The sequence below is a fragment of the Sycon ciliatum genome, chromosome 9 (assembly GCF_964019385.1).
Source record: "Sycon ciliatum chromosome 9, ocSycCili1.1, whole genome shotgun sequence".
Lineage (NCBI taxonomy): Eukaryota > Metazoa > Porifera > Calcarea > Leucosolenida > Sycettidae > Sycon > Sycon ciliatum.
Window position 1 is genome coordinate 9,914,728 of NC_088651.1, and position 26,677 is coordinate 9,941,404.

Genomic DNA, 26,677 nt, shown 5'->3' on the forward strand with positions numbered 1-26,677 from the left:
CTAGGCGATGTAGGGTGTAACCTGGTATGGACATTTCTGCTGTTGTAATTGTACCATCGAGCCAAGTTTCTGAGACAGCTATTACATTGGGCACACAAGTAGAGGCCAGTTGCATTAGATCCTGCAGCTTCTGGCGGAGGCTGCAGATGTTCAGGGACAGTACTTTCAACGTGGAATGTGAACTAGTCATGATCTAATAGATTGTTGGTGGTCTTTTCGCATCTCTTTAGCTGGCATGATAGTTGCATCAAACCTGGTCTCGGTCACAACAGCGATGTCTACATTGTGTTGCGTGACAGTGTGGACAAATTCTCCAAATTTGTTTGCTAAGCTAAAAGCATTAGTCACCAGGAGGCGCAGTGACTGGGTCGAGGAGGTAGGTGGTGCTGTGGGTGTTACATTATAGTTATAGTTCTGTATTATTATTATTATTATTTTTTTCAAGTCACGATTAGGCTCTGGCAAGCGGACTAAATCGTTAGCCTGGAGCTAGATTTGTTGGTTTGGAAAAAATCTCTTCGCCCGGCACATTGAGCACTTTTCCAGCAGTTTACCAACATAGTCCTTGATTTCTTTATAGTTAGTTTGCAGGAAATGCATTAGCAGAGTATATTGAAATGTCTGTTCCATAACCTGCCTTATCTCCTTGATCTGGGTTAGCTCCAGCTTGCAGTAGATGCAGAACGCAGTCGGTATTGTTCTCAATAGTGCCATAGTGAAGTGGCGTCCGTTTATCCTGTAGTACAGCAATAGGTACAAGCAGTGATAAACAAAAGAAAACCTCTTCTGACTTGCATAACTCAGGGGAAAATTGGTGTATTATTCTGATGGTGTGATTACTGCAGTATATTTTACAAATGAGACAGAGAAGTTCTCAGTCACATGTACTAGCTTGTGCGCCCATAATACTGTCTGTACATGACATAGACACTATACTACCTACCACAATAATAGTACAACAGCATGTTCATCAACTTAAATTATAGGACAGGTTTGGATTGACTTTGCTGTCCAGTAGATGCCGCATACAGTCGATACAACGCTGGCCACTGACAAAGTGAAGTGGTGCCTTTCCCCACTATAACACAAATGAATGTTCAGCAACTAACAAACAAAGAACATGTTTAGTTGTTTGTCCACTATTGTTGTGTATCTTACACTCAAAGGTTCCAGGAACTGACACCGACCAGTATTTATTTACATGGCGTAACGATAACATAGGATATGCAAGATAGAAAAGGAGACGAAAGAAATTACATGACTATGTTTAAGCAAGAGAGAAGAAGAACTAGATAGAAGCCCAGGTAAAAACTCTCATCGCTCTTTTGCACCATGGACACCAACGCCTGCCAGGCCTTGTCGGCGGTCTTTCCATCTGCAGTTAGCAGCTCGCGCTTGGCGTCCGCAAATGTGTTGCATCCGTAGCATGCGCTCTCTACCTTGCTGCTAGCAACAGCAACGCGCAATCTGATCAGGTACTCGTCTTCACTGAACTCGTTCTGTGCTGCTACGTCCTCGAATAACTCAAGGTAGGACTCTACCGTTTGCTTACCATCAAACTTAGGCATCATGATGGCTGGTTTCCTCGTGATGGCACTACTATTCAGGATGCTGCTGTCGTCGCTAGAGGGTCGCAGAGTTCGAGGAGCAAATCATACAGTCCATACCCTCTAGAGTCGTCAGGAGCATTCTGAATAGTAGTGCCATGACGAGGAAGCCAGCCATTAAGATACCTAAGTTTGATGGTAAGCAAAGGGTAGAGTCCTACCTTGAGTTATTCGACGACATGGCGGCACAGAACGAGTTCAGTGAAGACGAGCGCCTGATCACATTGCGCGTTGCTGTTGCTGGCAGCAAGCTAGAGAGCGCATGCTACGGATGCAGCACGTTTGCGGACACCAAGCGTGAGCTGCTAACTGCACATGGAAAGACCGCCGACTTGGCCTGGCAGGCGTTGGTGTCCATGGTGCAAAAGAGCGATGAGAGATTTTACCAGTTTGTGGTGCGAACAATAAGAAAAACAGAGAAGTGGGCGAAACTTGCAATGCCTGAGTCATCAAGCCGCAGTGGGACCAGCCAGGTGGACAAGAGTGGACTGTTTGTGTCCATAGTACAGCAAGTGCTGCTGGAGTCTGTCGGTGCTAACATGAAGGCATTCATGATCGAGAAAAAGTTTTATGCCAAGGACATGAAAGCGTTCGCCGAAAAGGTATGGCCTATCAAACCACCCATGGTCGGAGGACGAAGACGACGAAACCGATCATGGATGACGAGCATCAATTCGCGTCGGCAGAGTGCCTGATTGTCGGGGTCGAGTTGTCGGATCCAGCTATGTGCGCTGCCCAGCCACCGGCCGTCAGTGTCAGCTGTGTCGAGATAGACCGCCTATGGATGATGGAAGAATTTCCCAAAGTTATCAAGACGTTACCCGACTTCCCGATTGATCGTTGCGGTACATTCTACCAGGTTGGATTGCTGTGGCGATCGATGAAACCCCAGACAACCTCAACCAAGCGATGGCAGCGGCGCAAGTGCTACTGAAGCAGTTGGAGAGCAAAGGTCAGCGGACAGTGTATGATAAAGTCCTGATCAACGAGTATTTGGCGTTGGACACCACCGAGAAAGAGCCACACCCAGAGAGTGCTGGTTACTACATGCCACATCACAAAGTATTCCGCCGCGACGCTACGACAACAAAGACACGAGTCGTCTTCAACGAGTCAGCGTACACCGGAGCAGCATCGCTGATCAACATGGTCGATCCCGGGCTGTCACTGCTACCAGATCTCACCAGTATCCTGTTCAGGTTGCATGGATATCCGTCGGCGTGTCTTGCTGCGAAGTTGTTGTCATTTGTTGTCAACGAATTGAGTGTGCCGATTCAGAAGATTGTGAGTTGGACCGAAAGTCTCACAATGTGGCACTGGATACTCGGCTGGGCGTAATTTTTGATTCAGTTGACTGAAGCCCTTTGGTGCGGAGAATGTTGTGTATGGCCTTGTCATGGGAAAGGTCTTCAGTGAATGTGCGTCAGATGTCGTCATGACTGTAACTCCTACTTGATTCCCTGGCTATGTGCTGCTATGCTAGGCTATGCCATGCTGGTTTGTTTGAATTATTTCTTGAGCATTGAATTTATTGATCTGTAATTGAATTGTCTTACCTGTGTCTACGTTATTTGCTCTGCAGTATCCTTGATCAATGTGTTAGGCAAGTGCCAAGATGTCGTACCGTACTGGCAATATATGTTGCCGCATAGTCATCAACCAAAGCGTAGCAGAGGGTGCCGACATGTCATCGTTCATCGGACTTGGCACACTGATTCCTTTACAAAAACCAAAAAAACCTAGAGGACCCGTGACTAGCCTGCGTCCCATTGTCCTCCTGAACACCATCCGAAAAGTTTTCTCCCTTGTAATGCTCTGCCGAATCGCAAAGGACGTTGCTCGTTATGTTGGTCCAACTCAATCTGGCTTCAGACAAGGCCGAAGTACAACAGATGTGGTATGGACACAGCGATGGATTGCGGCCAAGGCGACTCGATAAAACTGGGAATGCCACATGCTGGGGATTGACATGTCCCGTGCGTTCGACACGATCGATCGCACCAAACTGTTAGACGTCATGGCATTAGTGACTGGCCCCGATGAAGTGCGCATGATCCAGCACCTACTGTTCCACACACAAATATCAGTGAAAGTAGGAAAGGCAACTGCCAATCCGTTTCTCAGCACCATCGGCACCCCCCAGGGAGATGGCTTGAGCCCTGTTCTTTTTATTTGTTACCTGGAGGCAGCACTGCGCCAAGTGAGAGCAAACCTTCCCGAACGCCCTTTCGCCGACCGTCACATACCCGGAGAAACAGGTTACGCCGATGATGTGACATTGTACTCAACCAGTGAGGAGTGGCTGAAGCGAAGCCTCCCCATCATTAGCGCAGAACTCGGGGATTGGTCCCTTACAGTAAACGAGACCAAGACCGAATTCTTGCATCTGACATCAACTTCAGACTCCTGGCGGTCCAGCAGGCAGCTAGAGTCCGTCATTGGCGACAGTGAGGACCTGGAGCGGAGGAAAGACCTCGCTTCGAGTGCATATGGCAGGATGTATAGCCTCTGGCTGAGGCGTGGGAAGGTCAGTGAGCAGAGGCGCATCCGCCTGTATAATGCCCTGGTTCTGCCCGTTCTTTTGTATAACTGCGGCGCATGGGGGCTCACGGCAGCACAAGCAGAATCGCTTAACGTTTTCCACCGGAAGCAGCGCCGACGGCTCATTGGCATAGTCTACCCAGCCAGGATATCAAATACTGAGCTGTATGAGAGGTGCAACACGGAACCACTATCTGACATCGTGGACAGGAGAAGATGGCAGCTAACCGGCCATATTCTCCGTATGGACAGGGATGCGCCGCCATGGATCGCGCTGACGGGCTATTTTGCGGGAGATGCCAAGGTTGGGCGTGGACGTCCAAGGACATCCATTGCGAAGCGCATCACAAGCGACTTACAGAGGAGGAACATCGACTTGAAGCGCAGCAGTCAGCTGGGAAATGTGAGGGCCATCGCTCTGGACAAGCCTACATGGAGAAATCTGGCCGACAATCCATGATCTGGCGTCACAGGTCATCAGTGCGCCGTGTTAATAATTACCTTGATAATGGAATTTGATCATAGGAGATAGGACAGAAGCGGAACGTATAATTCTACCCACATAATTATATTATTACGCGTGCTGTGGTATTATTATTATTATTATTATTAACGCGTAACGCAGGGGGGTGCGGCGTAACGCGCGACCAGGCTAGTGCGACAAATTTTCGTTGCGTTCGTAACGCGCGTCCGGCGGGGTGCGGCGATCTTTTCATTGCAGTTTGCAAAAAATGATGCGGCAATAGCAAAAAAATGATGCGGCAATAGCAAAAAAGTGATGCGGCAATAGCAAAAAAAGGACTGCGGCAATATAGAAACCTGTGTAACGGCTCCTGTGCGACTTTGCATGTAACGCCCTGCGTGCGGTAAACATGTGCCAATGTAACGCTTCATGGCCTCACTGCGACCATATTGCCAGTACGGTAGTATCCATGCTGGATTTTAGTCAGTAGACTGCTCTGCTGCACTGTTTGATGACGTAGTTACGTTCCTTTATTTTCCTTCGCACTAGTAGTTTGATTTTCTTGAGTTTAAGTGCACGCACGGTGTATTTAAATTTTTTGTGTTTAGTTTAGTTGACGTCGTGAGGTACTAATTTGGCTACCCGGACTGAACGAACTGTACTCAGTCGAGATCGAGGATCGACCTGGCTACATTTTCAGTGCATGCGTTTTCCGTATTTGATGCATGCAGTACGCTGGCGTCGTATGCGCTGATTGTAGGTGCACTTGTATGTGCACGCTGTGATGAGGACAGCGTTTTTGCATCCGCTTGTGCTTTGATAGCCCGTTTACCTGCTTTTCTATCCAGTTCTTCTTCTCTCTTGCTTCAACACAGTCATGTAATTTCTTTCGTCTCCTTTTCTATCTTGCATATCCTTTGTAATCGTTCGTGCCATGTAAATAAAAACTGGTCGGTCTCAGTTCCTGGAACTTTTGAGTGTAAGATACAAACCAATTATATTACATGTCACGATTACATAGTCTACACACTATACCCGAGAGACCTCTTTTGGGTGGTGGCGTATAACTGTGTGAAACATGAAGTTGCTACAGTGGAGTCTGAACACCCTGAGGAAGGTGTAACGTATTTTACCGATTGTAAGTCGACCCCGGTTATAGGTCGACCCCCGTATCCGGAGGTCTCAATTCTGCGTTTTAAAGTTTTCACCCAAAGAAGCACCACTAACCCCTCCCTGCTATTAACACATCAACAAATCAAAACATTCCTTGTTGGAGGTTATAACATCCCAATTCTTCAAAAGACCAATAAACTGGAAAAATGTGTACACATAGTGCACTCGTGCATGCAGTTCAGGTCATTTTTTGTAAGATTCTGATAGTTCCCGGTTATAAGTCGAATCCCGGTTGTAAGTCGACCCCCAACCTTTCTCCTTCTATTTTAAGTCGTAAAAGGTCGACTTACAACCGGAAAAATACGGTATATACACTGCCTATCACATTACAGGCAAGGACATGTTTTCATTGTGAAAAAGAAGAAGGGCAAAATTTCACGAGTTATGACTAACTGTCCACCTACGTAACCAGATCTTATACAGTCAGCGAGTGCGACAAAATGGCACAAAACTGACAAGGAGTACTGAGACATTCGGCGACCTGACGTCAACCTAGCTCTAACATTTCTCCAAGGCGCAAACCGACAACCTTCCAACTTGGAAGGCTCAGGTTCGGAAAGGTCCAAGAGGGGAAGAAAAGTTTTGTGCCATTTTGTCGCACTCTCTGACTGTATAAGATCTGGTTACGGTGATGGACAGTTATTCATAACTCGTAACATTTTGTCCTTCTTCTTTTTCACAATAATTTAATTGGCTCACCATCCGAGTTACATTTTGCACACCTGATGAGCCGTCATGACCTATACGGCGAAACGTAACGTCGTATGGAACTACTTGTTATTGTACATATCTAGTCCATCATACATGATAGTGGAGTTCAGTAGGATGTTGACGTTTCGTTTTGTCACAATTCGTCTTCGCTTAGCTTCCCCTTTCTATGTTTATTACATAGACTTGAGCCTCCCAAGTTGGGTGGTCTGTTGCTTTGCGTCGTCGAGTTGTAGTAAGGCCGGTATGTCCAATAGTCTTACTTGTTTCATCATCATCCAGTAACTTTCGGCATTCTTTGTTGCCGTGATGCGTAGCTCGTGCTCTTCTTTGTTGCGCTTTCCTTCCCCTCTTTGACCTTTCCGAACCTGAGCCTTCCAAGTTGGAAGGTTGTTTGTTTGTTTGTTTGTTTATTTAGAGTCGAAGAACAAACAGGCAAATTTGCCTAATTACATGATATCGACTAAAAAGGAGAATAAATTATAAAAGGCCAATGAAGGTAATGACACTGAGTAGAGTGGGTAGTAAAGTATTACTTTGTTAAAGCCAGTTAGGCCAGTAAAGGAAATAATAGTACAGCGGGCAGTGGCATTACTGAAAAGCAGCATGTGCTGGGAGGGATCGCATGAATCGGTGGTACTGTGGGATTTTCCTGATGTCGGGCTGGAGCCTGTTCCACAGTGATACACATTGGAATGAGGCAGAATGTGTGCCAGCGGATGTCTTAGTGACTGGAAATTTAAGTGCTCGATTTCCCTGACTACGTGTAGCACGGCCGGCATTAAGAGGACTGAACATATTGGTAAGCAATGTGCTGCATTTACCCTGAAGGCAGCGCCAAGTGTAGCCAAGCAGCTTGTGGCAGTACATAACTTCTAGCGAGTGCAATCGCAATTGGCAATACAGCGGCGCAGATGGTGATGCAAATGGAGCGTTGTAAACACAGCAGACTGCGCGCTTGAGTAGCCGCTCTAGGCGCTCGAGCTGATGTGAGGTGAGGCCAGCAGAGAAACAGTTGCTAGCATACAGGAAGGATCAGGGACTTCAGGTATGTGATGCGGCACGGGAGGGGCATGCAGCGCCTGTTTCTAAACAGGACAGCTATTTTACAGGCAGCTCGCTTGGCGATCTGGTTGACCATTGTGGTCCACTTTAGATCTTGGTCCATGTGGACACCAAGATACTTTGCGGATTCTACTTGTGCCAGTTGAACTCCAGAGCACATAACGCTGACACGAGGATTCACAGAACGATGGGCAGGGATGAACAAAATCTGGGTTTTACTCTCGTTTAGTACCAGGTTCCTGCTGGCAAGCCATCTGGCCAGGTGTGTAACTGCAGAAGACATATTGCGTTCCAGCTGATGTTTGTCCCTGCTACTAATATAGAGCATGATGTCATCTGCGAACTGAACTGTCCGCACACCATACGGTTGCACTTCAGCTGCCACACCACGGACATAGAGGACAAACAGCAGAGGACCAAGTACGGAACCCTGGGGCACACCACTGCTGGGCTGGAATACCTTGCTGTGCTGGTTCCCAATGACAACTCTTTGCTGCCGGTCACTTAAGTAGTCTGCCAGCCAATTCAGCGCACTTCCACCAACACCAATACTGAAGAGGTCGCGGATGAGGGTGCCATGTTGAACCTTGTCGAATGCCTTCGACATGTCAACAAAGGCGGCGCAAGTTGAGAGTCCGGATGTAACAGTTTTCCCCTGTTCTCTATAACTTTACACTCCCTCGCACCTCATGCGTCTTACGCCTGTCTATTAGCACCTTCATTGGCGCCATTGCCACATGTATACTATCACATTTGTATATAACTGGTCGAGGCACGCTCAACCAGGCCTCTTACTTTTCAAGTTTGATTAAACCTGTTACACTGGTAGCAGAGGATGGTTACTACTCTGCTTTTGGCAGGTGTTCTGGTCGCTCTGCTTACGCTCCTCGTACTCGTCGTTCGGCTGATAAACGATATCAAGACCGCTCAGCGCGTCAGCCAAGGAAACCGAACGATACATCCGAACTCGGAACCGTGGGAGCCAACACCCCGCCTTACAAAAGAGCCGCCTGTGTTTGGAGGAGATTCCGCTACATTCAAAGAATGGACGTTTGCAATGGACATGGCCCTACGGTCGTTGGCACTCCCAAATGCGGCACAGAGGGTCGACTACGCGGCAGGATTTTTGACTGGAAACGCTCGTCTTTGGTTGATAGCGGCATTGGAAGCTAACCAAGTGTTTTCCGACTGGCCTGCTCTGAAAGCGGCACTTGGCGATGTGTACGGACCACGGCACAACGAGGAAATATCGCGTATGGGACTAATTTCCGCAGCGCAGCGCGGGTCGCTGGACGCATACATTGCTGCTTTCACTCGCCTCAGCCTGCAAGTGCCGGAAATCGACCACCACACCAGAGCGCTGCTGTTCGTCAGGGGTCTAGTTCCGCACATCCAGCGACAGGTCATGCGTGAGCATCCACGTACCCTGGAGCAAGCTGTCATGGCAGCAAACACCGTGGAGCAGTCGTCAGGGCCACCGGCGTCGGGGCCACCAGCCAGTAGAGAGTCGCGTTCCGTGCCCAGCTTCCGTGGTCAGGGCCTCCGCAAGCTGACGGACCAAGAGCGTGTCCAACTGCGAGCAATGGGACACTGCTTTGCTTGCAGGAAGCCAGGCCACCTCGCTAAAGACTGTACTGACGGTGGACAGCGCTACCCAAACGCTGGTCGCCAGTAAGAAAGGGGGTGCGCTTACTGGCGACGACCGAAGCACCCACGCCGGTACCAGTCGCTAACCGGTTCGGAGCTCTGGAGGTTGAAGACGTTGCTCTCCAGGAACCTACGGAGCCGGAGACACCCATAGCTGTAGGAAATTGTCCCGTTGCAGAAAGGTGTCATGTCAGCAACGTCAGCGTCGGCAATGAACCTGAACACGACCTACTGCGCATACAGGGAAAGATCGGCGGTCGCCGTGCAGTGATGCTGATAGATTCCGGTTCGACGCATGACTTCATTGCAGACAGTTTTGTTCGAAAGCATCATCTTGACACGGATGCAAGCTCAGCAGTGCTGAGCGTAACATTGGCGGACGGCTCGACCAGCGAGGTCCCGCAGATTTCCACACGCACGCTAAGGGTGACAGTCGGGGGCTTCAGTGAGGAACAGCACTTTACTGTGTATCCCCTGACTCGCTACGACGCTATTCTTGGCAAGCCGTGGCTTACAAGGAACAACCCCAGCATCAACTTCCGTACGAACGAAGTTCAGTTGGACGGTGAGCCCTTTGTTGCCAAATTGCCTTCAGCTAACCCGCCGACAGCCGACCGGCCATCTGTGGAAAGCATGTTTATCAGTGGCCGACAAGCTCGTCATGCCCTGAGGAGTGGAGCCGAGGGGTTTCTTGCATGGGTCACTGCTGCAAACGAGGAGAATCGTTCCGGGCCACAACTCCAGGAATCAGAGCAACAAGACATCCAGAACCTGCTCAAGAGGTACCAGGATTTATTTCCAGACGAGCTGCCGAATGAGCTTCCACCGAAGAGACCAGTCGACCATGAAATCCAGATAGAAGATGGAGCCAGACCACCGTCTCGACCCGCCTACCGCCTGCCGAAACCGGAGATGGACGAGCTCCAGTCACAGCTGTCAGAATTACTTGAGAAGGGATTCATTGAGCCAAGTAAGTCGCCATACGGTGCACCTGTGTTTTTTGTGAAAAAGTCGGATGGTACTCTGAGAATGGTGTGCGATTGGCGAGAATTGAATAGAATTACGATCAAAAACAAAGCTTGTCTTCCTAATATTGATGACTTATTCGACACGATCCAGGGCAGTGCATATTTCTCCAAGTTGGACTTGCGGTCGGGGTACAATCAAATCAGAATTCAAGACTCGGATGTTTCTAAGACGGCCATTAATACGCCGTTCGGCCACTTCCAATTTAGAGTCATGGGATTCGGGCTGACTAATGCCCCGGCCACCTTTCAGTCACTCATGAACTCTATTCTGCAACCGCATCTCCGAAAATTCGTTGTAGTATTCTTGGATGACATTCTAGTTTTCAGCAAGACCTGGGAAGATCATCAGCATCATCTTCAAACAGTTCTAGAAACACTTAGAAATAGTGAGCTGTATTGCAAACAGTCTAAATGCGAATTCGGCGTGAGAGAAGTTCTCTTCTTGGGGCATAAAATCAACGGCACATCAATTTCCCCTGATCCCAAGAAGATAAGTGCTGTGGAAACATGGCCAACTCCGTCGTCAGTAACTGATGTGAGGAAGTTTCTTGGCTTTGCAAACTATTTCCGAAGGTTCATAGATCGACACTCGACCATCTCTCGTCCATTAGAAGAAATCACCGGAAAAAATTCACGCTTTGAATGGAGCGCTGCTAGACAGAAGGCATTCGAGTCTCTAAAATCAGCATTACTCGAGGCGCCAGTGTTGCAACTGGCCGATGTTGAGAAAAGCTTCACGGTAGAAACTGACGCAAGTGACTTTGCCGTGGCGGGTGTGCTCCTGCAGCAGGGAGAAGATATGGATTTGCATCCCGTAGCCTATTGTAGTCGGAAACTGTCAGCTGCAGAACGCAACTATACTGCGGCCGAGAGGGAAACGTTGGCTGTGGTATTTGCATTAAAGTGCTGGAGAATCTATCTATTCCGCCACTTTGACCTGATGACTGATAATATGGGTGTTGTCTATTTACGAACCAAACCGACTCTCACCAAGCGTGAGGCAAGATGGGTAGAGTTTTTAGCTGACTATGACTTTACGGTCTTTCACAAACCAGGAAAGAAAAACATTGCCGACCCGCTTTCACGCCGTCCAGATCTGTTCAGTGATTCTGAAATAGGCGGGTCATCCTATCCTCCTAACATTCAGTTGAATGCCATAGAGCATACCCTAGAGATTAATCCAGACTTAGCGCAGTTAATTGTCAGCGGTTACAAGTGCGACAAGGATCTTGCTCCCATTATCAGGAGACTGAAAAATTCAAGCCATGACAATCTGCACGACCGTTACCTTCTAAATGAAACACCCGGTTATCTTTATCTCAGATCTTCACCACAGAACAGGTTATGTATTCCAAAGAGTAGCAAACTCCGACTCGCCCTGCTTCAAGAATACCATGACTGTGTGACTGCGGGGCATCCCGGTCGAGATCGCACCTATTTCAGACTCGCTAGATATTTCTATTGGCCCAGAATGGGACTGGATGTAAAGGCGTTTGTCAAGTCATGTGACGTCTGCCAACGAGTTAAAGGCGGCCAGCTAAAAACTGGTCTCTTGCAGAATTTACCAGTGCCCAGTCAGCCGTGGGCGGATATCTCGATGGATTTTATCATGGGTTTGCCTAGGACCGATACAGGTCATGATGCTATATATGTATTTGTAGACCGCTTGACAAAGTGTGTACATTTAGCACCTACTTCCTCTACTATTGACGCTAAAGGAAGTGCTGATCTGTATATTCAACATGTATTTCGACTTCATGGTTTGAGTTCTAGTATTGTATGTGATCGTGATCCAAGATTTACGGCAGCATTTTTTCAGGAATTGTTTGATCGCTTAGGAACGAAACTAGCATTTAGTACTGCCAATCACCCTCAGACAGATGGCCTAACTGAACGAGTAAACAGAATAGTAGAGGATGTGCTGAGGGCTTTTGTAAATCATAAACAAGATAACTGGGATATGCTCCTACCTCTCTGTGAGTTTTCTATCAACAGCGCTACTCAATCATCTACAGGAAACACACCGTTCTTCTTAAATTACGGTCTAAATCCCAGAGCGCCACCCGACTTCCTCAACCCTATTCAGGGAGGCAGAGATTCAGCTGATTGGTTGCAAGCAAGACAAGACGCGGTCAAGATCTCACAAGATGCGTTAGTGGCAGCTCAAGCTCGTCAGGCCTTCTATGCAGATCGGACAAGGGTCGAGGGAAAGCTGAAGGTGGGAGATTTGGTAATGGTCTACCGGGATTTCCTCCTGACTCCTGAAGCTCGGGACCGACCATCCCATAAATTACGCCCCAAGTGGTTTGGCCCCTTTCCTATAACCCATGTGGTCGGCCCGAATGCCTACAAGCTCAAGTTGCCTCATACCAGCCGCTGTCACCCGGTATTTAATGTGTCGGCACTCCGTGCCTACGAGAAGAACGCTATTCCTAATAGGAGACAGCCTACGCCTCCGCCTATCACGGACCTTGATGGTCATGCCCGCTATGTGGTGGAGAACATTCTCAGTCACCGCCGCCGGCAGAATCAGCTTCAGTACCTAGTCAAGTGGCAAGGCTACTCTGATGCCACTTGGGAGCCTGAACATTATTTGTTGGATGAATCTGGTAATGACATTGTTCCACTTCAGAAGTACAAAACCTTGGCTTCTGCCCGCTGAGTTTTGCAGTTGAACTTCTAGTTTCACCTTACACATTTGTTGAGCTTATTACACTTTAATTTGCATGGAGTTTCAGTCATCTTATTGTGTTACTTCAGTGCAAAGCCTTTTTTCGTCTCGCACGTGTTTGCGCTTATTGTACTCTATTCCACTTGAGCATTTGGGTTATAAGCTCCTTCCTCTCCATAGGAGGGGGATGATGTAACAGTTTTCCCCTGTTCTCTATAACTTTACACTCCCTCGCACCTCATGCGTCTTACGCCTGTCTATTAGCACCTTCATTGGCGCCATTGCCACATGTATACTATCACATTTGTATATAACTGGTCGAGGCACGCTCAACCAGGCCTCTTACTTTTCAAGTTTGATTAAACCTGTTACACCGGAGTCTTTGGCATTGGCAAAGGCCTCTGATGCCATCACAACAGCATCCTCTGTTGAGTGCTGTTTCCGGAATCCGAACTGGCAATCTGGGTAGAGGCTGTGGGTGGTCAAGAATTCAGTGAGTTGCGAATGTACGATGCGCTCAAGGATCTTTGAGATAATCGGCAACAGAGAAACAGGCCTGAAATTGGTGGCCTTAGTAGGGTCGCCGCTCTTGTACACAGGGGTGATATTTGCAAGTTTCATGGATAGTGGAAATCTCCCTTCGGAAAGTGACTTGTTGAAGATGAGAGTTACTGATGGAGCTAAGAGGTCAGAGCATGCTGCTAGTACAAGAGCAGGTACGCCATCACTGCCCGTTGACTTTGTCGTATCTACACTGCTGAGCAACTTGCGTACACATGCGATGGATACTGGCTTGAAACAGCAGAGATCAGTACTTGCATGCGGACCAGAGGGGATGGACAGCACCTTTGGGCGAGTTGCATCGGTGACGATGTCCGCAAACACTTGTCCGATTTCATCCGGGGGGGGGGGGGGGGGGCATTGAGGAGCAGTGTGGGTCCGTGTTCTGCCTGATACCTGGTTAATCACTCTCCATGTCTGTCTTGGCTGACCTTCCGCATTGGCAAACTGATCCTGATAGTAGCAGGCCTTGAGTCGTCGGTTAAGCTGGTTCACATCACGTCTGGTCTGGCGGAAAGCTTCATGGTCCACAGGGTTGCAGGTGCGTAGCCATTTGCGGTGGGCCCGGTTTCGACTAGACATTGTGGCCAGCAGGTTTGCATCCATCCAAGGAACATGTTTGCGTGTTTTGGTGCGGCGGGTCCTCAAAGGAGCATGTTTGTCTAGGATATCCAGGAACTTCTGCAGCCATCGAGTCCACATCTCATCACACGATCCATCCAAGGAGCACAAGTTTGCAGCCACGAGGTCATTGCGAAACATTTCCATGTTGATGCCTCGGAGGTGCCGAGTCTGCGGTTGAGCACTCTGGGGTGCACAGTCAGCAGTGGTTGCCAGGGTAGAGATGACAGCCGAATGGTCACTAAATGATACTGGGGAGACAATGGTTGGGGCTCTGCACAGCAACGTACTAAATACTAAGTCCAGGGTGGTTTGTGATCCCGTAATTCCGATTCTTGTGGCCTGACTCACACTTTGTGACAGTCCGAGGGTATTCGCGATATCAGATAGATAGGAGAGTTGACCACTCTGGCAGCTATAGTCAACATTGAAGTCACCACAGATTATGACATCCTTTGGCTCCCTCATCGCACGAGTGAACGTCGCTTCCAGGGTCTGCCAGTAAGACACTCGCATATGAGGTGGCCGATACAGACAGGCAATGAGACAAGGCTTCGGCTGGGCCCTCACCTCTACCCAGCAGCACTCCAATATCCTGTGTGGCAAGATCTGGCCGGGGGTGGCATTTCAGTCCGACATCAGTGTATATACACACACCACCACCCAAGTTCCCGCAACGGTCTAGGCGATGTAGGGTGTAACCTGGTATGGACATTTCTGCTGTTGTAATTGTACCATCGAGCCAAGTTTCTGAGACAGCTATTACATTGGGCACACAAGTAGAGGCCAGTTGCATTAGATCCTGCAGCTTCTGGCGGAGGCTGCAGATGTTCAGGGACAGTACTTTCAACGTGGAATGTGAACTAGTCATGATCTAATAGATTGTTGGTGGTCTTTTCGCATCTCTTTAGCTGGCATGATAGTTGCATCAAACCTGGTCTCGGTCACAACAGCGATGTCTACATTGTGGTGCGTGACAGTGTGGACAAATTCTCCAAATTTGTTTGCTAAGCTAAAAGCATTAGTCACCAGGAGGCGCAGTGACTGGGTCGAGGAGGTAGGTGGTGCTGTGGGTGTTACATTATAGTTATAGTTCTGCATTATTATTATTATTTTTTTTTTCAAGTCACGATTAGGCTCTGGCAAGCGGACTAAATCGTGAGCCTGGAGCTAGATTTGTTGGTTTCCGGGAATCCTTCTTCTTCCCCCCAGTTGCCAACTCTGCTGAGGACTCAGTGCTGGCATTCCTACCTCGTCGTTCAGGCGTGAACCAGGTGTGGATCGCTTCGGTGTTGATGTTTGATGCCACTTCTGATAGGAGTCGCTCTGTCCGTTCTAGATCTCGCTCTGCAATGTCTACTTCGACGTCCGCGAGGGGAGTTCTGGGGTGTGCTGTCATGCTTGACAGCGATCCCTGTGCGGACGACATGTCTGGCTCAGTATCTGTCAGGTTGTTCAGCGCTGAAGTAACCTCAGTAGTCCCCTCATCGACTTTCCTAGTTTTCAAATTCAAATCCGTTTCGAACACTTCAGTGCTGACTGCGGGTTCTCCAACATTTGACCCCACATAGTCCATCGGCCAAGTCTCAAAATCGAAAGTGGTGATGCACTGAGCTTCCAACTAAACGCGACCATACCCAGCACGTAGAGAATATATCAGAGAACACTATTCCGTTTGTTGGACGTGCCGAATTCAGTCCAGGGCGTCGATACGAAGCGTTCTTCGTCGCCGAGTTTTTTACTGTGCGCTCCATTTGAGAGTGCGCAGAGTTCTGATCGAGAGTTTTTTGAGCAGATTTTCAAATTTTTGAGGCTGTCAGCTGACAGCTGTCAACCCTAAATGGCACTTAGTATGTGACAGGCAATAGGTTTTGGTGCCTCCGTATGCCTTCTAATAAGTTCTATCTTCCTTCGTTTCACTTCGCTGCTTCGCCCACCACCTCAGGAGATGACAGCATACCTACACTCGTCAGCTCTCGCTAACCCTGTCTCTCTTTCTCCGTCTTAGCGCTCGTCATTCGTGTCCTTCTGCTGGGGCGAGCTTGATACTGTTGTGTCGTAGTTTTTAGGCAATAGTGGCTGTTGTTCGCATGACGATCAGGATTTATGGAGAAAGACGACGACTCGCCAAGTTCCCATGCAGCCACAGACGGCGTAGCAATTCTTACCGCCAACCCTTCGAGCAACGGAACCGGCCTGAGTTGGAAATCGTGTCTGTGTAATTGTGCCACGATACGGATGAAATACACAGGCTCACATGTGATGAGATGAAGATAATCTCAACAGGCTGACGGAAATCCAACAGGCTCACGGGAACGCTGCAGTTATGGTCGGAGACGCGGAGTTATTAGTCACTGGTAAATGTTGCATCGAGTGCTGTGTGCTCTAACACAATTGTAAAATCATGAAAAAGCGAAAATAATGCAATGGTGGGGCTGAGTGGTGTTCTGTGGAGGAGACGTCGCTGTCTCAGTATTCAACGCCGGACCCTGTATTTCAAGTCTGTGGTCATGCTCGATAATAAGTTCCTGTATGGCTCCAGTGCCTTCTCAGCATTGTTGGCGGGTAAGCACCTGGATCGTGTCCAAGTACTGCGGCTCTGGTGGCTTCAGGGATGTGCGGGTGCTCGCCGTGCACCCCTGCCGGCAATCTGCTAGTGAAGCTTGGTACCTACTGTGTCCGGGAGATTTTCATCCAGAAGCTGATCTTCCTAGGCTGGAGCTGCTGCTACTCCTGTGCTAGCCCTCAACCACTGGCGCTCCTACTCGGCTCCAGTGTGGGCCATTAACCACCCTGCCGTTTCGCACTGTTGCTATTCCACACCGTCAGCATTTAACTCTGAGGTCAGACCTTGATCCCTCCCACCATATGCTATCTGTCTGTCTGCCTCTCTCTCACACACAGATGTGCGCGCATACACACAAACACACATGCACACACACACACATGCACACACAGTGACACAAACATACACATAGCCAACTTCTCTGTGTTTGGTGATCATCATCTGTTTTCTGATGTGCAAGCTCACCTCTGATGCCGATTACTTCCTTTCTTAGACCCGGTCTGCTATTAGACCAGTCTGCTCTCCCTTCACTCGCTTGTAAATCCTACTTGGAGCAGTTAGGTTGTGTCACTGCTCCTACTGATGTCATTGTTGTGAAAGCAATATCATCGCCATTGGTGGTAATTTTCCACCATGCATGAATCATTAACAATCATCATTTATGTGTCACGGCCTAACCATCCTCGTAACTCCCCTCATCGTGACTAGTGCTGTACCGTTGAAACCTACTTTGCTTCAGTGTATATTCGCTCCAAAGCTCTTGTTTTGTGGCATAGTGATCTGACGCAATGTGCTATAGCCTATCGGGTAATATGGATAAGATTAGTACAGTCGGCATCGCCTATCTAGTGACCAGGTACATGTATAAGGATACTAGTACATGTATACCGGCTTAATGATATCGGAACACAAATAGCACTATGTGTGCAATATTCCTTTCTAAGCTCACGCTGTGCGGTGCAGATAGGTCATGTGTCGTTGCCAACTTGCCGCATGTGCATGTGCAGCAGGAAGGCACCACATGTCGACTACTACTTATACTGTACAGCATTGTGTGCTTACATGCATCTACGGCCTTGTGGATGCAATTGAGTCTCACATACATGTACATGAAATATTGCGTGTAGTGCGGCATCAGTTAACATACAGTGGCTAAATATTTTTCTCGCAATAATGACCGTATTCACCACAAGTGTGTTTATGTCCAGAGCCAACTCAAGTCCTGTATTATTTATGACCATGACAACAAGACTTCCGGGCTGAAATTCTTCTATGACAGGCATGAACACTTGCCTTACAATTGTTCGTGATTGTACGAAGTACATATTCGCTGTTGCATCAATTTTGCACCATTTACATTGTAGTGCCACTAGTGGTATCACCTGCATGCGTATTGAGTCAAACAAGGTTACCTCTGTATAATTATTATGCTTATCGTGGCTATCAAGAGCTTCGATGCAAATTCCCAGCTGACGAATGGTGTCCAGCTTGTGTTCAGCTCAGCTGGCACTCACAACTCATAATAATTGCGTTCTAGACGCCAGATGAGATGTTTCAGCTACAATGTAGACACAACGTCCGTGTTCAAGAAAGCCGTCACTTCATCTTCTGTCCATCCTCAACAGCACGTTCAAGCAAATACGTCTGAAACACAGTAGCGACAATCCGACAGCGGCGACACGCCGTCTTCTCCGAATGAGCTTCTACCGTTCAGATTCCCCCAAAAATGTCAAAATAAATAATAGATTTCCACCAAGCTCGCTAGAATCTTGCGAACCGTCAACATGCAGGCATTTCAAGTGTTCGAGCGTGCGTAGATTCTGCTCAGCGGCTCAAGAATATTCGCCAAGCGAAAAAAAGTCGATGAGAAAGATGTAATGGTGGACGAAATTACGAAAATCGGAAGAAGGTATTCGACCCAGTTCGACTATCCTGGACTGGATTGGCAACGTCCAACAATCGGATTCGTATTCTATGGGGTCTCATGAGCTAGTGTGCCAAAGGGCGTTTAGTTGGAGCTTCAGTGCATCACCTTCGCCGAAAGAGGCCCTTTCTGAGATTTGGCCGATGGACTAACAGGAGTTGCACTCGTACTACATCCAGTACTCGAGGGAGTACTCGGGCTGGTGCTGGGCCTTCTGCTGGAGCGTGCCGAGTCTGGCGACTCGTTTTGGACTCCGGTCTGTACGGTAAGTTCACCAGGTTGCCCTCCGACAGTTGCAGTTGCGCTTGTTCTGGTGTGCGCGGTTCGCTTGGCGTATGTCGTTCCTGTGGCGAGTTTGCAATCTGCAGCGATGTGTCCCGGTTGGGAGCATTTACGACAGGTTGCAGGCTGGCCTTCGTAGCGTACACGAAACAAGTTGTTCGTAGATGTTTTCACATACGACGGAATCTGCATGTTGGGGCGAAGAGAGAATGTGACGAAGCGGATACCAGTGGCAATGACGAGCCCTGACTTCGTCTTGACAAATCCATGGCGAAGAGGCCCAACGGCCGATCCAAAGACACCCAGGCTTTCGATAATAACGTCGTCCTGGACCCAGATAGGCACATCGTGAATTTGGATTTCCACGGAATCAGGCACCAGTTGAGTGACGCGCACTTCCACTGACATGAGATGAAAACCGTTTCGGCAAAGTCGTGTCAGAGTGTCTCGGGAATGAAACGTGGCCTTGCAGCTCAAGTTACTGGTCAGCTGCACGGATATCAGGTCGGAGTAGCCATGTTCAATCAGGGCCTCAGCAACTTCGAGGGTTTTCGTGTGCAGTGGAACGTGGAAAGTCCCCGTGTTCCTCTTTAGAACTTTCGGAGAGACCGAATTCCAACTGCGATTTTCACCGGACGTGGGCATTTGGAACGCCCTAACTATCTACTACCTAATTTTAAACTATCCAGCCCCTACCCTGCTCCAGACCGGCCTGCTGCCGGCTGGCTCCTACAAAACCTGCGAAAAACTACGGAGCTCAAAAAAAGCTAACTGCACTATACACTCATGCTAGTGGGGAATTTGGTTTGCGCCTTGGAGAAGTGTTAGAGATAGGTGTCAGGTCGCCGAATGTCTCAGTACTCCTTGTCAGTTTTGTGCCATTTTGTCGCACTCGCTGACTGTATAAGATCTGGTTACGTTGGTGGACAGTTAGTCATAATTCGTAACATTTTGTCCTTCTTCTTTTTCACAATAGTTTAATTGGCTCACCATCCGAGTTACAAATGTTTTCAACTTACATTATCGTAAAGGTTTGGATCAGCAAAAATGAATTAGTTCGTCTCATAGCTCCCCTTCACATCCCACTGTTCCTGTGGAGAATTGTGCAGTGGTTAAGACCATTGCAGCACAGGGTAGCAATTTCACAGTTTTGTTTGGTAATACTTCATGAGATACAACTTACCTTGTCAGGTTGGTTTGGATTGGCTTTGCTGTCCAGTAGATGCCGCATGCAGTCGATATGTCCCAGCTCACTGGCATATTGAAGTGGTGTCTTTCCCCGCTATAACACAAGTGAATGTTTAGCAAGCAGCCAACAAAGAACATGGCTCACTATAAGAGATGATTGTACACATTGCATGCCACATGATTATCTGTGGAGGATACATTATTATGAACGAGGGCAAGTGGCAGCTTTGAGCCTGTTGATTTCAGAAGACTCCTAAAGTCATCACCAGATGTGCTTTCCGACCAACCACATTCACACCACAAGCAACATGACACTCCGAGTTATGACATATAGTGATTCTTCGGGGTGTAATCGGGATCTGTTGTGACTTGTTTTTTGAAATAACCATTAAGCAATAAGACCATTGCAGCACAGGGTAGCAATTTCACAGTTTTGTTTGTTAATGCTTCATGAGATGCAACTTACCTCGTCAGGTTGGTTTGGATTGGCTTTGCTGTCCAGTAGATGCCGCATACAGTCAATATGACCCCGCTCACTGGCAAAGTGAAGTGGTGTCTTTCCCCGCTATAACACAAGTGAATGTTTAGCAAGTAGCCAACAAAGAACATGGCTTACTATAAGAGATGATTGTACACATTGTATGCCACATGATTATCTGTGGAGGATATATTGATATGAACGAGGGCAAGTGGCAGCTTTGAGCCTGTTGATTTCAGAAGACTCCTAAAGTCATCACCAAATGTGCTCTCCGACCAACCGCATTCACACCACAAGCAACATGTCACTCTGAGTTATGACATATAGTAACTGTTTTTAATGAAAGAGATAGGGGTGTTATCGGGATCTGTTGTGACTTGTTCTTTGGCGTAGCCATTAAGCAATAAGCATTAAGCATTGAATACTTTTCCAGCAGTTTTCCAACATAGTCTTAGATATATTTATACAGTAATGTGCTCACTATTTCGTATTTTACTTACTGCTTCGTTGCCATAGTGATTATTCAGAACCAATCAGGTTTAGAAGAGCACAATGCTCCAGTGGTTTTTCTTCCCTAATAACATATTCGTGAACTTCATTCTTGTGTCGCGTTACTCCTTCCTATAATAATACCAAGAGTATAATAATATATAACCTCCCAAGAGGGTGCAACTCTGCATAAGGGGTCTCCGACGGCGAAAACTCACATCACATGTCTCAGGTACGTTCCTGATACGTACAAATGAAGGATAGGGTGCGCGCAATCCGAATATCTGCAATGATCATGCTGGGGATTTGTATACCCGCAGTGAGTTTCTGTCAGAGAGTGATTTTTTATTACTCCATTGCTCGCTTAATAACGGGCTGGAAACGTACAACTGCGACACTACACCACGTGATGTGAGATTTCTCCGTCGGCGTACCCCATAGAAAGGGTATCAGGAGTTGTACACTCTTGGGGGCTTATATACTCTTGATTATACTAATAAAACTAGTGTTGAAACGAGCGTATCTATAACAAACGAGCGATCAGTTCCACTAACGAGCAAGCTATCGAGCGAGCTAACGTCAGTAACGAGTTTCATTGATGTGGCAAATATGATTTTTTGAACAATTTTTTTTCTAAGTTCGATTTTTTCAGCTGGTTCAAATTATCACCGCCGGCATTTGGGGTTGCTGCTGCTTCACTTCGGACTGCTGTTTGGTGTCGAGATGTCTTTTCAGCGCCGTCGTCGAGTAGCCTTTGTAAGAATAGACCGTTTTGCAAAGGTTGCAAGTAGCCCTGGTCTTCGCTGCATCGCGGGAGAAAACTTCCAAACGACTGAGCGTAATTATTTACTTTCACTCGAATGGAGAGGTGACCGAAGCATATCCTGCGACAGGTCAGCAGATGCGGAACAAGACATCAGTAGAGTCCACCAAAGCTGCAAGTGCAACGACTATTGTCAACTCAAGTGTCGTGAAGGCATACAGTCACTGTAACTGCGAGTGATTTTCACTTTGCGCGAGACTGGACTCTTGATCGACCAGGGAGTCGTAAAATATTTTACGACTCCCCGGTCGACATGTACTGCCATGTGTACGGAGTGCAGTGTACGGTGTTCGTTAGTGCAAACGAGCTGGCCGCACAGACGAGCCGAGTTTCTGGCGAGCGAGCTAAGGAGTATCCGGTGAGATCGTTTCAACACTACATAAAACTATAGTATTGTCCTTTTAAAGTGTCTTAGAAAAGGACCGTTTATCCAGCGCAGCTAACACGTCATATACTGTCTTTGCTGCTTTCTGAGTAGATCTATCTGTCAAGTGGCTGTTAAGAAACTCGCAGGCTCGCAGGCTGGCCAGCAAGAACCTTGGAGGAACTGAGCTGTGAATGGAGCTGTAACCGACTAACAAGTCATCCCTATACCTTCAGGCATGCAGTGTGATGCATGTCACAATAGGCATAACACACCCATAATCATACCAAACAATAATTATCACTCTGAGCCATTGGCATAACAGATGTCTCGCGCTCGTGAGACCAACCCTGCTTACGATATACACTGGATACTAAGGATTTATTCTGGGGTTGCAAGGAATATTCAAATATTCTATTGATATCCGTTTGGAACCCGATGGAAGGAATATTTCCCCCTTTAGAATATTCGTTTGTTTTGACACGCGCACGCACTCTGCTCTTGTGTTGATCTATCGTAGTAATTCTTGAACGGATGGAGTGATATGTACGTGTGTTATGTGTAGAGAAAGGGGAATATGACTCACAAGAGTAGTGGCCATGACTCCACTAGACATCTACTTGGTCTGGAAAAACCGGGGACTAGCCAAACTCTTTCCAAACTCTTTCTAAGATTCCTTTGGTATAAAATATTCGATTCGTTTACAAAAAATCGATTTCGTTCCTATTTACATAATAATTATTTGTTTCACCCTTAGAAATAATTCAGCATTTTGGGAGAATATTCGTTATTGGTTCGTTATGGGCGAGAATTCGTTCGTTTTGTGAAATAGAATATTCGCTGCAGCTCTAATTTATTCCCATAGCTATGCAAAAGACGTTACTTAAATAACGTCTGCCGCTAGCTAGGGTCCACACAGCTTTAATTCCGTCATTGTTTGTTGTGTCGTCGGGCATGCCTGGCGCTATCCCTTACGAAGCCCGTACCGTACCATCAAAGACAGCTGGCAATCTCATTCAAATAGGGCTTTCAACTGCAAAATAATAATGTAAAGCAACTTGGAAGAATGTGTACGTACAATGTATGTGAACTGTATTGTTTATAGGGGTAATGCATGAAGGGGTAATGCATGAAGGGGTAATGCATGAAGGGGTAATACATGAAGGGGTAATGCATGAAGGGGTAATGCATGAAGGGGTAATGCATGAAGGGGTAATGCATGAAGGGGTAATGCATGAAGGGGTAATGCATGAAGGGGTAATGCATGAAGGGGTAATGCATGAAGAGGTAATGCATGAAGGGGTAATGCATGAAGGGGTAATGCATGAAGGGGTAATGCATGAAGGGGTAATGCACGCAGGGCGATAGTGCGGGTTCGAATCGCATGTTATGGTAAAAAAAACATAGGAGAAATGAAAAAGAAGCGTCATTTCACGAAGGATTTATTGAGACGTCACGAACAAATTCTGGTAGTGTCATTTTTTCTTGGCGCTAATATGTTCAGTCTGTGTTTTCGTGTAGCGTGGCTTCGCACAGTGTCGAAATGTCTTTAGGTTCTCCTTCCGGTTCTGAGGGAGCTGATCCTGTGCTGGTGACAGACAATGCGGTGAGTATAGCGGCGGTGGATATAGGATACACATTTTAAAAAGTGTTAGTAGGAAATCCACCTGCAGATCGGTCAGTAGATCCAGATCTGTTTCGCTAGAATGTCTCCAGAAGCTGGAGTTATCAGTAGAGCAGATTTTCGCTTCTGTCGAGAGTTTACCGTTATGTCCCGATTCGATCTGGCGTCGAGCAGACCGATCTGTGGATATCGATATTCGAGGGCGAAAATGAGTCAGACCCGGACGAGATGTAATCTCTGGCAGATTATGTGACTCGCTCTCTCATTCTACATGACATCCTCTACAGTTCTAACGTATACCTGTCCTTTCCTCCCTAACATCAGCCCAAAGACGGTTCCATCAGTTCGAATAATATGCATGATGAGCTAGGCAAAAACACATAGCGTACGGCACTGAGCTTTCAAGCTCTCTCGTCATTCAGACACATTCAGACACATGTTTACACGCACATTCAGATACACGTGTGCACACAGGAACCATGCCAACCAAATATCTATGATAAAACTGGTTTCCTCACATGATCAGTTACGTTTGTATCCGCACCGGCATCGAGCAAATACTGTAAACATTTTACGGAGTGTCGATCAACAGCTTCATGAAGAGCGCAACCGTAGTGTTCAATCTGCAGGTAAAGTAGGAAAAAGCGGAAATACAACATACAGAGCAACATACAGAGCAGATACTGAAAGTGATGACATTAGAAGGCAATTCTAATGACTTTTGAGACGATGTGGGTCCCTAGTAGCCGGAGTGGTGGTTCTGTGCAGTACCGTAGTCTGTCATACTGGCCACTGGATATGATGCACACACCTGGTACAATTTTCCTTGTCATGAAGATTACAAGTGATTCATTCAACACCCGACTTTAAGTACAATTTTAACAGTGAACACCTACAAATATTGCGGAAAAGTTGTATCCATCCTAACTGCAGCTAAATATGGAACCTGGTGGGAAAGACCTCATTCTCAATCAGGCGCTGCACTTTATGTGTTTTTGGTTTCCGGAAACCACCTTTTTTGTCTAATCTTGAAAAAGAAAAGGTGTGTCCACTCAACCATTCACAGGCAGTTTACGCAACAGTGGCTATGTCCTTATTTCGAAGTGAGAGAAAGAGAGAGTTGCTTCACTTTCAGCTCAATCTTCTCTCCTTCTTCAGTGGAGAGCAGCTACAGAGATCGATATCTGATCCGCTCCTGGACTGGCAGTGACGTTCAACAAGTCTGCTTTGTCTCGTAACTTGAGTCAAGCACGCACGATGCACATTGAGTTGATGGACAAGCCAGAGAGCACATTAAATTTTGCAACCTTGCTACCTATTACATCACTCCCTTGAGGTTCACGGTAAACCGTACGTATACTCTCCGGCATCCAGACATCTTTAGGTGTGGCCTGGGCCCACCTGGCTAGGGCCCAACTGCGGCCGGTACAAAAGCCGTTGAATGATGTTGTTGTTTGTTGTTGTTTGGCTTTATTTAAAGTGGAGTTCCAAAACAGGCCTAAACCTAATGACAATGGTCCCACTGATAATAAGAGAAAAGAAAAATATATAATAATAAGCGGGCAAACAGAACCAAGAAGAAGATACAGCTGTAGTTAGATAACTAATATGAGCACGGCAGCAGGGGAAAAAAGTCACAAGCACGGCAACCGGGAAGAAAGGAGTGAGTGAGTGAGAGAGAGAGAATGATCTGGTATTAAATGTTACATCGGCGCCACTATTCAAGTCCCGCCATTCTAACCACATGACAACAACTAGACACGAACAATATTCTCATAGCACGAAATTCCAGGCACATCCGGAACCTAAAGAAATCAAACACCCAGTACAAGTCCAGTGGAGGGTAAAATATGGTGCCCGGGCGTACATCAACATCACCTAGCGATGTTCTCTCTGCACCAGAGAAAAGCTCCACATACTCAATAGTCAACACGCCAAATCAACATCTAGTCTCCACCAGTGCTCCGAACTCATGTCCAAATGCTGGCATGAGAACAAATATTTCCTCAGCCTCGACAATGTCACATAACTGTCCCCACCTCGACAGCCTCCTGACAACACCAGCCACACACCCTGCACCGATATAACCATGACTGCTAGGCTTGAAACTAACACAACCGCCACAGGGCATGCACACAGTGTTTTCTTCTTGTTTGATACTCACCCTGCTTCTCTCTCTTTCCTCTCCTTTGGTTCCTCATCAGGAACATTATGCTGACCTTTCAAACAAACTTCCAGTCAACTGCCCCATCATGCAGGTGGTTTATATTGTGCACATAAACCCCATATACCTTTTACGACTTAAAATAGAAGGAGAAAGGTTGGGGGTCGACTTACAACCGGGATTCGACTTATAACCGGGAACTATCAGAATCTTACAAAAAATGACCTGAACTGCATGCACGAGTGCACTATGTGTACACATTTTTCCAGTTTATTGGTCTTTTGAAGGATTGGGATGTCATAACCTCCAACAAGGAATGTTTACATGATTTGTTGATGTGTTAATAGCAGGGAGGGGTTAGTAGTGCTTCTTTGGGTGAAAACTTTAAAACGCAGAATTGAGACCTCCGGATACGGGGTCGACCTATAACCGGGGTCGACTTACAACCGGTAAAATACGGTATACATATGAGCCTACGTTGTTCAGTAGGGGTAGGTTGCACTTTTTGAAGCTCCCGTAAATCTTTCTTGGTAGAGCCCAGCCGGCATCAGGCCGGACTGGAGGTAGTTTCCGTAGGGTAGCAGTAAGTTTTTTTAGTAGTGCTCGTAGAAATTGGTGACCTCCGCCATGCCTGGGGCCACCACGAGAACAAACACTCGCGCGACTGCCCTGAGTGATGAAAAGCTGAGG

At 47.3% G+C, this 26,677-nt stretch overlaps 1 protein-coding gene across 1 annotated transcript in view; it reads right to left on the bottom strand.

Annotated features, from left to right (window-relative positions):
- Positions 1 to 26,677, bottom strand: part of LOC135824246 (ankyrin repeat, PH and SEC7 domain containing protein secG-like) — a 56,989-nt gene continuing 30,312 nt past the window's right edge. Inside the window, exons 4-8 of the mRNA XM_065336976.1 lie at positions 24,342 to 24,446; positions 20,512 to 20,610; positions 20,041 to 20,139; positions 638 to 736; positions 1 to 78 (exon numbers count right to left, since the gene is read on the bottom strand). Of these exons, the coding sequence (XP_065193048.1) occupies positions 1 to 78; positions 638 to 736; positions 20,041 to 20,139; positions 20,512 to 20,610; positions 24,342 to 24,446 (480 nt within the window). The remainder of the gene's footprint in view (positions 79 to 637; positions 737 to 20,040; positions 20,140 to 20,511; positions 20,611 to 24,341; positions 24,447 to 26,677) is intronic.